At 40.0% G+C, this 12,517-nt stretch overlaps 1 protein-coding gene across 2 annotated transcripts in view; it reads left to right on the forward strand.

The window, feature by feature from the left end:
* Positions 1-12,517, forward strand: part of gria3b (glutamate receptor, ionotropic, AMPA 3b) — a gene marked incomplete at both ends in the record, with an annotated part of 97,526 nt that overhangs the window by 58,464 nt on the left and 26,545 nt on the right. For both annotated transcript variants that reach the window (XM_079250460.1, XM_079250461.1), the window contains 5 exons: positions 5,318-5,371; positions 6,288-6,449; positions 7,023-7,190; positions 7,551-7,655; positions 10,592-10,696. In XM_079250460.1, the coding sequence (XP_079106586.1) occupies positions 5,318-5,371; positions 6,288-6,449; positions 7,023-7,190; positions 7,551-7,655; positions 10,592-10,696 (594 nt within the window). The remainder of the gene's footprint in view (positions 1-5,317; positions 5,372-6,287; positions 6,450-7,022; positions 7,191-7,550; positions 7,656-10,591; positions 10,697-12,517) is intronic.

Genomic DNA, 12,517 nt, shown 5'->3' on the forward strand with positions numbered 1-12,517 from the left:
GTAGATCCGCAGTTTCTGGAATACTCATACAAGCTCGTCTGACACCAACAACCGTAACGCATTTAAAGTCACTTAAATCCCATTCTTCCTCCTCCTGGTGCTTGCTTGAACATCAACATCAGTCAAGTACTTTGATCATGTTTACATGCCTACATGTGTTGGGTTTAAGCCATGTGATTGGCTGATTAGCTATTTGTGTTAATACGTGCTTGAACAAATGAACTTAATGAAGCGGTAGGTAAATGAACACACACATGTTTTCAATTTTTTTCTTTTTGTGAAAGATTTTCTGAATTCATTAGTTATACATTAAGGAATATTTTATCAGTATTTAAATGAGCTGTGGCTTCCCACTTGGCAAATTCAAACTATTGATTAGACTTAATTCAGAATCCAAGATGACTGTAAACTGTGAGACTTCAAATCAGGAGGGATTATACTAGGTGCAAATTTTTTTTAAAGTCATTATAAAGTTGAGCTTGTTGCTGACTGATATTATACATCTCACTAAATGTGAGCCAAATGGTTACTTTACATACTATTCATGCCTTTTAGGAGTGAGATGTCATTACGCATTCTACTTTACTACCTCTGAATACTGAACATGGATCCTCTCTGACTGGAATGCTGCCTTATTCAAGCTAAAGAAAGGCAGATACAATGTAAGGCTCAATGATACTTCTCATTTTAACCCCCAAGAACTGTAAACTGGCTGTTATTGGATGTGATCCTTACAGAGTTCCTGCAGAACAACAAACATCGACTGACAAGCTATTAGATTTTTCCTTCTACGAAATTTACATCTACCTGATACAAAACCCGTCTTCATACACACGAGAAATTTGGAAGTTTTTAAAAGCACAGATGCTCTTTCATGCTTGGCTGGTTGACCTGAAAATATGGCATCTTAGGGACAAAATGCTTTTTTGGGTGCTGTACACTGATATCTAAGCCAAGCTAACAACTGCTATCTCTATAGCAAGATCTTCATATTCAGTGCTGATAATGTGCATTTGTTACCCAAGGTGTCTAATCACATTTACTCCAATCAGTTCATTTTCTCACATATTTGTACAAGACATCAAACCCAGTTAGCAGTAGCTTAAGCTAGCTCTCCTAACTTGCAGTAAACTCGCCTAATACGAAATGTACACTGCACAGAAAGCTGCTTTCAGTCAGCGTCCAATTAGCCTTCCTGATTGCTGAAAGCATCTCTGACAGCATACTTTTTCTTTTGGTAACTGATAGAAAGAAATATCTGGGTCTCCTTTCTTGTGGTCAGACTTAACATATGGACAACATCTCAGACAACCTAAATGTATCGCTGTAGCGCCAAATGCAGTGCAGGTACTCATGGTGCCGGCTAGGGTTTTAGTGCGGTGAAGCGCATCAGCTGCAATGTATCAGCACTTTTTTGACTGCATTGTAAGTCTACTTAATCAACTAAAAGGTGCATTTATTACCTTGTCATTGTTAGAAAGGTAGTAACAGTTTTACTTCATTTTCTACTGTACTGAGTTTTCTCTGATATATTGAATGGAAAAAAAAAAAATGACTGTATTTCACAGGCATATTTTTTTCAGAGCTCATATATTTTTTAAGAACGAGCTCTTACAGAATTCCTGATCAAAATATTCAGTGGGACTTTTGATTTTTCAGAAGCATTTGTCCATCACAGCCAACTGAGATTTCTCCTGTGAAACAGATTTAAGATCTCAGAGCATTATACTCGTGGCACATTGCCTTTGGACTCCATCTTGATGAATCACTAAATAAATGGAAGTTTTCACCCATTACTGCCACTTGATTAAGTAATAGTGTGTTTTGGCTAATATCTGTTAATATACCAGCTGTAAACAAACTAAATTTTCTGTGTCATCATAGCAATTGAGTTCCTAGGTTCAAGGTGTCAATTTCTCATGTTAATCTAAATGATCCAACCTATTGGACTCTCTCTATGGGGTTCACCATTTTTTTTCTTAGTACACCCTTTTTACCAATCTTCCTCTAAATTAGTGCAAATACACACACAGACCCTCAAAAGAGCAAAACCATAGATTTTTTTTTTTTTTTATGTATTCATTTATTTAGCCTTTCCTAAAGCCATGCTTTTTACATTATCTGATCAAATTACCATGGAGACTGTGCCCTGCTGAACTGCACCCCCCCCCCCCCCCCCCCCCACATGCCGTTCATAGCTTATTATTGTTGTTTTGGAAGTGAAGCCACCAACCAATAATCAGCTATCTACAAAAATATTAAATCAAATGAAGCCCTAATGCAAAAAAAAAAGAAAGGATCCTTTCTTTAATTTATCAGGGAGCTGGCGAGTTGTGCCTTCTGAGTTTTCACATTTCAAATGGAGGCTAAAAATAATTGCATCATTATTTGCTCATCTTTCATACGCCTTAGTGATATTTACAAGCTCTTGGGAATCATTTCTAGTCTGCCTTTTCTTGTGTCATGGCAAGCTTTGCAGTGGAAAGGTCATACTTTGTGGAAAACATTTCTCAAAAAAATAAAAAAGTGAAGCTGTAGTTTTACATTTAGAACTTTGTGTGGTGAGGCCAAGGCAAAGCGAGGCGAGATGAGGGTAAAGTCAAGGTCATCTTAGTTGTCCGTCCCCATCAGGCTTTAAAGGAAACTCCAGTCTGCAAACTGCACCATCTCCTTAAGCTGCAGAGTAAAAGGTGGTCGAGTCAGCCAGTGGATCGATGTACAGGAAGAAAAAAAGTGTATAAAAAAGAGAGACCACACCATTCACTGGGAGCTGAATGACTTTTTAGTGGGTTAGTGTTTATATGTGAGTGATCTAAAGATGATCAGCAGCAAGAGAAACCACTTGGGAGGTGAAAAATCACATAAAGCAGGATGATGATAATCTGAGCCATCTGAATATTTTTAAAAGGTAACACAAAATAAACTGTTTAATACCGACTTACAGCTGAGGATGACTTCATAAATGATTGCAGCAAAGTTAAACATGTTGATGAAAGGAAAATGAATCAAGCTGTGACTAAAGTGCCAGAACTTCTAAAGCTCATCTATCAAAACACTTTTACTTATTTGTACTTTAATGCACATCTGCATTAGCCTGTTTTGAGAGTTACATTAAAGTTCATACATTCATTGTTCACTTTCCCAGCTTTAAATCATTTAAAGTTTAGATGACTACATTGCTTTTCTCCTTCAAAAACAGAAATCAAACGGTCTTAAATAATGAAAAACAGAGATGGAGGACCAATGAGAAGAATTAGGATTTGGCATCAACATGGCAAATAAAACTATATAAAGTATACCAGCTAATACTTTATGCATGTTTGTGTGTTGTATTTATTTATTTTTGTATGTTTAGTTTAAGTTGATATTATCTGTGGTACTGATTTGTTCTTACTGAAATTGATATAATGGAAAAAGACTGAATGTTTTATGATTAGCAGAGATGGTCATCACACTTTAAGTTATGGACAAGACAATCAGTGATGCATTAGACCAAGGAACAAAGAAATCTGTCCATCCCAACTGGGGTCAGAGTGTTCATCTGCTTAATAAAGGAGCTTGAGTGGAGAGGTGTGTGTGTGTGCGTGTGTGTTTGGCTTGAGGTTATGTGTATATCTGTGTCATCGGTATCTTACTGTGCTCCATCCTGAGGTTTTTGCTTGTAGCTCATGCCAGGCTGGCTGTGAGCTGCAGGCTGAAGGCAGGTGGTAAGGTCTTTCTCTGCCTGGCTCCAGGGCAGGTGTTAGGAGGCTTACAGCCAGAGTCAAGGTTAGTGCACGGTGACCAAGTGTGGAGGTGTGAGCAGTTTCACCAAGAAAACCCGAAATGTTTCAAGTTTAAAAAGAAGTGTGTGCAGTTAGCTCCCTCTGTGTATCCTTGGTACCATTCCAGTTAAAGTGTTACAGAGATTTCATTTCATGCTCCCTGTCACTTATTCACAAAAAGCCCACACCTGCTGTTTCCGCTGTGTACTCACCTCATTTCTTCTTTGTTTTAGTGTCAGCTTCTTTGTTCCCTTCAGCCTGCCCCTGTGCAGTGTTGAAGGTGTAAGCCTGATGGAGAAGCTGGAAGAGAATACTGTCCTATCCATACATTTTATAGTTGGAGAGCTCTTAGTGATCCTACCCCATCATGTTTGCTTCACTGTTGGAAACACAGACAGCTTCTTTCCTTATTTTTAACAACTTCCTTACATCCTTAAGAAGGGAAACATGGTTAATTATGTCCACAAGAGCTTTGAGTTTAAGCAAAAGCATTGTTTAAGTGTTATGTGCTACTGCACACCAGTAGAGCAGGATCAGTTCAAATGAGCAAAGTTAAACACGCTGCTGTTGTTGTAGCAGAGGAGTAAAACTTGAAATAGTTTTGAAAAATTTCTGCAGTCTGGGATGTGAGGATACATAGGTGCTTTCCCTCACTCAGCTGGAATGTCATAAATGAAACACAGTCACAAATATCCGGTGTCCCCAGCCCAACACATACACACACACACACAGACAAACACACAAAAGAGATAAACTGACAGTTTGTTTTTGTGACAGAGCCAGAGCCAGAACATGTGCAAACATGCTGATTTTGCTGTAAACTTTTGTTGCTGTGTTTGTAGAGCGCAGATGAAAACCGAGACATGGTTGACAGGTTTCTGCATGGCAGCCGCTCAGAAGTCCATCCGCAACCGACTGAAAACTCATAAATAACAAACCTCACAAGGCCTAGTCGAAAAGCTGGTCCAGCATGTAATGCGCAGAAAGCCAAGACAATTTAGCATTTAGCTGTTGGGTTTATCTGCAGACCAGAATGAAGAATAAAATCTGGGATAAAAGGCAGCGTATGGTTTGTATCACAGTGATGAAATGGCCTAGAACACCACTTACTATTTTCAGACAAGCTGCATGGGTTGAAACATGCTGTTCTACCACAAAGGTGTGATATTTTCAAAGCATGGAGAGATCTAAATCTCCATCTCACTGTAAGTTCCTTTGAAATATTTTTTCCAATTTCTGCCTTCAGTCCAGCAGTTGTGGAGGACTCGTCCCTGCACTGTTAATGACTTCAAAGTGAGCAAAATATCCAAGGATGTTCAGCATCATTCCTGCTTCTCTCTCATTACCATTTCTTTAACGAACACTTCCTCTAACTGCTCCCACCCCTGTTATTCCATTAGAAGAGTTTGCTTTGTTTAAATTTCCGTGACATCCTGAGCGCTTGCAGGTCGTTGGCTGAATTCACAGAGATTGTTGCAGCTGCTTACATTAGCCATGACTCTTAGCTCTCATCTCATGGCTGGTTTACAGTATTGATGTTTTTCCTCTTGTAGGTTGTGACCCTAGGGAAGAACAGCCGTGGTTACCACTACATTCTGGCCAATCTTGTAAGTAATAACTGTGCTGCTCCCCTGAGAGGGAATCGAACCCGCTTTTGGCTGCATGTGATGGAGTAAAAGTGCATACTCTATAGGTAGTATATGGGTTTTTGTATGAAATAAGAAAAAAAAAAAGACATGCCTATATACTTTTTTATGTGGGTTTTTTTTAAATAAATAAAAAAAAACACTCAATGCAGTTATTTTACATTGTTTAATGACTTCAGTTGAGATCATTATATTTTAGTCCTAGAAAAACAGTTAAAGACAACTTTGCTTTTTTTATTTTTTTAAACCATTTTTCCTACTCTCTGTGACAGAAACTGCTCATTTACTCTTGGTGTTAGCATGGGGAATTATAAGCTGAAGGCCAACCATGCTCTCACTTGCTGGCCTCCTGCTGCTGTTTCTCTGGCTGTAGAAGATGTGATTATGCAACAGTCGGAAACATGTCCTTGCACACCACGACACAATGCTGCACTTAGAAAAATAGCAATTCGACCATAAAAATAAGTAGCTGTGGTGGCTCTGGGGTAAAGAGGGAAATTTAAGGCAGCTGCAGCAGCGTGGGTTTTTTGAAACATGTTTGAAACAGTTTTTTTGGGGAATAAAAGTAGACCTCCTGGTTTGAGTAAAGTCTGTTACAGGCTGTTACAGCTGTTATAGGATGTAGCCCGAAACCCGCCTGGTTGTTTATCTGAAAATAAATTCAAGTGAAGAAAAATATTTGCTTATATCCATTGGGAAACATGGTGTCTCCACTCACATCATAAGATTCTTTAAAAAAATAAATAAAAAAATACCCACCCATGTAATTGCTAATATTTAGCTGTGTTTTGCCTCAGGTAATATTTAAAAATCCTCAAAGAAAAACAAGCTACATAAATCTCATTCTCCTCTCCCATTCCCTCCTGTCTCATGTCAGGGATTTTCGAATGTGAGCCTGGACAAAGTCTTCGCCGGTGGAGCCAACATTTCAGGGTTTCAGATCGTCAACCCTGAGAACCCGATTGTGCAGCAGTTCATTCAGCGCTGGGAGCGGCTAGATGAAAGAGAATTCCCAGAAGCCCGAAATGCTCCTCTGAAGGTACAAGTCTTTGAAAGGCCTTACACTGTGCCTGCAGAATACAGCAATCGTCCCTTCTGAAGTTGTTTTCTATCAGTTTTTCCCCTCTCATCCCATTTGCCTTTGTCATTCTCTCACCCTTCCACCCCACGTCTTCTGTGCCGTCTCTGCTTTGCATCTTTCTGAGGAATCAATATATTGACAGGCAGTGTGGGCCAAGGTTATATTGCAGCTTCAATTTACATCTAATTAAACAATGATCAAGGAAGAAATGGATTTTGAATGCCATTTAATTAGGTTTTGCCATGGTGCAGTGGTCAACAAACAAGTGGCTTAGCTCTCAGTAGTGAAAAGGTCAAGAGAAGTTGGAGAAGAGATGAAATCACACTTTAATTCTCGGTTTACTCTTCAACTCAATGTAAAAGTTATGAAAAAGGTCCTGACCCAGAGAAGTTTGGGCTTTTTTTTTTTTAATCTGTCAAATAAAATCAGCTTTATTAGAGGCAAAGCGTCAAAGCTGGAAACTCTCAGGTAATTATGTTTCATGTACAGTTCATGGCTGTTTTAGTTATTTCTGTTTCTGTTTTTTTTTAGTACACCTCAGCGCTGACCCACGATGCCATCCTGGTGATAGCAGAGGCCTTCAGGTACCTGCGGCGCCAGCGTGTGGACGTTTCCCGCCGAGGTAGCGCCGGAGACTGTTTGGCCAATCCCGCTGTACCTTGGAGCCAGGGCATCGATATCGAGAGAGCTCTTAAAACGGTAAGGAGTGATGGGGGGGGAGTGGCAAGTTGAAACCCAAAGAAAAAGGCTGGGAGAAGTGAAGCTGAGATAGCAAGTGAGTGCGATAATGATGGAAAGTGACATAGAGAAAGGGGAGAGAGTGCACAGCTATGCTCCCCTCTCTGCCTCCAGATATCTCAGCACAGAGCTCACTTAAATCCAGGCCCTCATTAGCATAAAACTACATCTTTTATTAAAGCGTATCCAGTTCATCATTTGATTAACAGACTGACAGAGCTCTAGTAACTCAAAGGACACGGCACCTTAATTCAAGCTGTATATGTAAAAAGATGTCTTTTGCACATGTCCCCTTTGTCTGTATGTCTGTCTGTTCGCCAGGTCCAAGTGCAGGGTATGACTGGGAACATCCAATTTGACAACTATGGCCGCAGAACCAATTACACCATTGATGTTTATGAGATGAAAATAGGTGGACCAAGGAAGGTAAGTCCTCTGTCAGCTCCTATCTACCAGGTGTCACATTCAAAACCAGTCTGACATTTCACAAAACCAATCTAACCACAGGCGTAATCCACAATTAGGTTCGTTAGCTGTAAAAAAACGTGACATTTGCTTCATGTTCTGTGATAAATAAACTCTCATTTTGAGAAAAACACACAATTGTTTAAAATGTTTTTTAATCAATTTACAAAAATAAGGAAGTTTTTGCATATATGTGGGAAAATAGACTATTTATAAAGGATGCTGGTGCAAGGATCCTATGACCAGCAGTAGACAACTGTTGTATCTACATTATAAAGTATGATTGTCAATGACCCCAGTAATTCCACATGTATAACACGACATATTTAAACCATCCAGTTTATGAGACAATTTGCATTATTTTATGGTAAAAACTTTGCTTAAAAACATGTTGTACACAATCTTATACTTGTGTTCTGCTCCGTAGTGCTATTTTTTTTTTACTTAGCACACAGTAATGAATGATAAATATACAAATATTATTTTAAGAAAAAAAAATGTTTTGATCAGCAGGGAAAGCCCTGCTTGCGTTACATGTGAAGCCCACCCAGAAGGTGGATTAAGGGCCTTACACACCAAACCAACAATGAGCCTTTGGAACATTTTAATGTCTGCCCCTTTTGTCTTTGTTTTACCAGACACTGTTGATGTTTTATTGGGTTGATTCAACATGCTGAACTGTCCCGAGAAAACTCTCTGTTTTACAAAGTGAATTAACACTCTTGTACAACAACATGACATCAACTGTGTTATCTTTCAGTAAATTCACATTACATGTTTATTAATGCATATACAAAATTCATTCAGTCTTGATGAACCTGTCTAAAATTATGTGGAATTGTAGGGACTTTGACATCCTCTTTGTGCAAATGTAAATTACACATCACAGCTGCTGGTTAGAGGTAATCTACTGTATGTTCATGCACAATTTCTTTTCCTAGACACTGTCAACATGTGGAGACGAAGCACGGGTTCCTGCTGTCGCCTCCGGTTCTTGACATTGGTTTAGTGTGTTAGTGCCCTTAGTCCAAACAGTTGTTTCTGGCCTTGAGTGGACAGCTTGAAGTCTGGGTCATGAACTTGCAAATCACATGAGAATTTCGCTGCCAAAAAAGAAAAAACATGACCGCGGCCAGGTCTGTCTTTTGTATACAGTCTGTGTATAGGTCCAGTAGGTCTGAAAGGTCAAGTTAGAGTAAAGCTGATTGCCTTTCTCTACCTCTGTGCTGTTAGTTAGCAGCGCTGATGAACTATAATCGAGCCTTACAACATCTGCAAATCACAAAGAGACTGCGATCTTATAACAAAAGGTTTCGTATCAAAAGAGTGACATAAGACTTTTTTGTTGCTGTGGGGTAGTGCAGATAATATTTTGGTCTCTCCTGACAGTAATTACCATTCCCATAACTAATTACTGCAAAGGGTATCCAAGAATTTCTCTGGATCCTCTTCAAAATGGTAATTCCCAATGGAACATTCACTTTATAAGCAGTACCATATGGTGACCTCTGGTTTTATTTCATAACCTCACCGAGTTCCAAGAGACAGCTGTGAATTTCTCTTTAGCTGGATAAGTGTGGGCTCAGTCTGATATGATGTGTGATTATGCTGCCTGCCTCGCAGGCGTCTAAAGCCCACACTTCAATTAGCATTGCATAGCCCTCGCAGTCATTCCCACTCAGCCGAACAGAGGAGAGCAGGGAGATGGATGGCAAGTGTGGGAGAAAGGAGGTCAGCTGGAGAGAGTGAAGGAGCGGGGGAAGATGAGACAAGACGGGCAGCACTTTGTCAGGACCTGCAGCCCCTGCCACCCCGGTGACAGTTAGAGGATGAGGGTTCTTACCTGTGACTGTCACCGGTGATGTATGGGCTGATATCTTTCCCAGCTGCTTGGGGTGAAATCAGGATGTAGCCTCTGGAGCGGCACTCCATGACACAGGACCTAACAGTCCTGTCCCACTACTAGAAGCTCCTCTCAGATATCGCTGTCGGACAAGACTTAAAGGCAAAAAAAAAAAAAAAAAAAACAAGTTCACAAAGCACACAGCTGTAACCACAATATGCCGCTCCAGTTTGAGAGGTTAGCTGCTTTCTAGCACCTCCTCTTGGTTCTTAAACTTAATGCAGCGTTGTACACCTGTTTGCCGTGATCATTGAAAGATCTAAGGCAAAAAGAAATGCAAACCACATGTGAAGGGGAGGGGGGGGGGGGGGGGGGGGGGGCAGTGGGGGGACTCTTAGCCAGCAACAGTTAACAGTTAGACTGTTGGCAACAACACATGCAACATGTTTCATCACGAGCCAGAGCAGCCATTATTTCAGATGGGCAAACAAACAGTTGACAGTGGTTTGACTTAAGCATCTGCACAGCAGAATACAGAGGAACTGCTATGGCAGGACTGTGCAGAAGAAGATTTGAAGCCACTGGAATGTAATGCTTAATTATTAATTGTATATGCAGTTCACAGGTCTGAATATCAATTATTTACCATAAAACCTGGGAAGCTGAAGGTGGGAGGGATTTGGGTTGTCTGCCATATGCTCAAATATTCCACAGAAGCAGTTCAGCTCCACACATCCAGAAAAAGTCAGTCGCATATTTGTAATTTTGAAACTCAGCTGCATTTTGAATAAAACGAACTAACTCACCTCTCTGTGCTTGGATGTTTTAGTAACATGTATGTTTGTTCAGTTCATATTAGAACAGCTCTTTTGCTATTTTAGTTGGACCTCAGGGCAGAAGCAGTATGCCTTTGGGAACAGCTGCATTGTTTTAATGAATCTGCATCGCTGTAGTTCACCAGTAATATTTTGTACCATCTATGAGCTCACATTTATCTTGTCAGCGTGTTGGATCAGCTACTGTTGCATCACTAACAGCTTTTTTCTCTTCGCAGATCGGGTACTGGAACGAGTACTCGCGATTTGTAAATATTATGGATCCGCAGGTCTCCAACGACTCCTCAGTGGAAAATCGAACCATTGTGGTCACTACTATTATGGTACACTTTCCACGCAGTTTTAAATGTTTCACGTATTCTGCCACTCAAGGTCATGGTGTTGATTCCAATGAGTGATACATTCTGTCCTGGGCGGGTAGAACCACATCTTTTTTGTGTTGCTTTCCATCCACTCACTACATGTTGAAACAGTCGGTCCACGCTGGGGGAGTGTTTCAACTGTATCCGTGTGGGTGTCAAAGCATTTTGAGTTTCCATACTTCAGTGGCCTGTCGTAGCAGTGACATCACAATAAATGGTATAAGTTATAGAATGGTTGACTCCATCAGTTGCAAAAAAAGCATACAAACGCATACGTAAGTAGACCTGTCTGTCCTCATCAAGTAAATGTTCGATGACACATGGGACAGACTGGCTTCAGAATGACTGGAGAATGATCCTGCAATGGTTTTACAAGCTGGGCAAAGCAAAATAAACTGTATTTGAGGGGGTGGTATTTTTCCTCGTCATCCCTTCTCTAAATTATTTTGCATTGCTCCTCCATGTGTTCTGTGTTGAAGTATACATGACTTCCTTTTAGAGTGTCAGTTTCTTTGAATTTTTTTTTTTTTTTTTTTTTTTTTTTTGCAAACCACAGAATGATAAACAACCTGTCTTAGATTAATTTTATGTTAACCATATTTATTCAACTCGATATTTTCAGGATCAGCAAATGGCTTCCTTGGGAAATGTATTTATGAATGCATAAATACACTGTAATATCCGGCATGCTGTACCCGTATTTTCTGCCAACAAACATTTTGAAGAGCTGGAGAAAAAAAATGTGTCTAGAAAGCAATAAGCATCTCTGGAATGCACACACAGTCAGATTTTACTTCCTATAAACGAGTCACTCAGTAGCAAAAGGAAACATTTAACATCTCTAGGCGAGAAATATAACAGGGAAGTTAACACATGTTAACTCAATGGATCCAAAGTGAGGGGATACATTCAACACAGAACAAACAAACCATTGCACTCCTACTTGCACTCGAGTTGTGTATGGCTGTAATGACAATGCCTGCTCTCCTGAGCAGTCCTGGTGTTTGGTATTGATGGCGTGCTCAGTAAGAGAAATGGACGAGCTGCAGCAGTGTTTTGATAAGGAGAGGAACACTAGCACGCTCCTTCCCTCCTGTTGTAATTATTTATGTTATGGACTATTTTTAGTTTGCATTATTCTGATTAGAAAATATCAGCTCTTTTTTCTTTTCTTTATTTATTTTTATACTTTCTTTTTTTTTTTTTTTTTTTTTTTTGGGAATGAACTAGCCTACAACTGTGCATTAGTGCAATGTGCTTGAATATGTTGAGATACTAAAGGCACTCTCTGATCCCTCTCCTGTCACTAGCATTTACTTGTGAAACCCATCCCCATCCCCATTCCCACCTACCCACCACTGAGCTGACCCACACCTTGCCTGTACCCAGCCCTTTGAAAGCATATTGTGGCCTTTTAATGTTCTCCTGAAGAAATTAAAACATTTTTTTCTTTTTAATATAAATTATCCCATATCCCAAATTGATGTTACTGTCTCTTCCTTTTAAACCTTTTTTTATTATGCCATGAGCTCTAAATGAGTTGGGTACATGAGGCCTGGTGTCTGCTGGCTGCCACAGCTTGATGAGAGCAGCGTGACCACATGATCATGCTGCTGTTATCGGTGCATACGTGTGCATTCGCAGGGCATCATCTGTGTATGCACGACTGCATGGATACAGTTAAAGCAGTTATTAATATTTTGAATTTGTATGAGTGTGTGTGTGTGTGTGTGTGTGTGTGTGTGTGTGTGTGTGTGTGTGTGTGTGTGTGTGTGTGTGTGT

The sequence above is a fragment of the Telmatherina bonti genome, assembly GCF_933228915.1.
Source record: "Telmatherina bonti genome assembly, chromosome: 12".
Lineage (NCBI taxonomy): Eukaryota > Metazoa > Chordata > Actinopteri > Atheriniformes > Telmatherinidae > Telmatherina > Telmatherina bonti.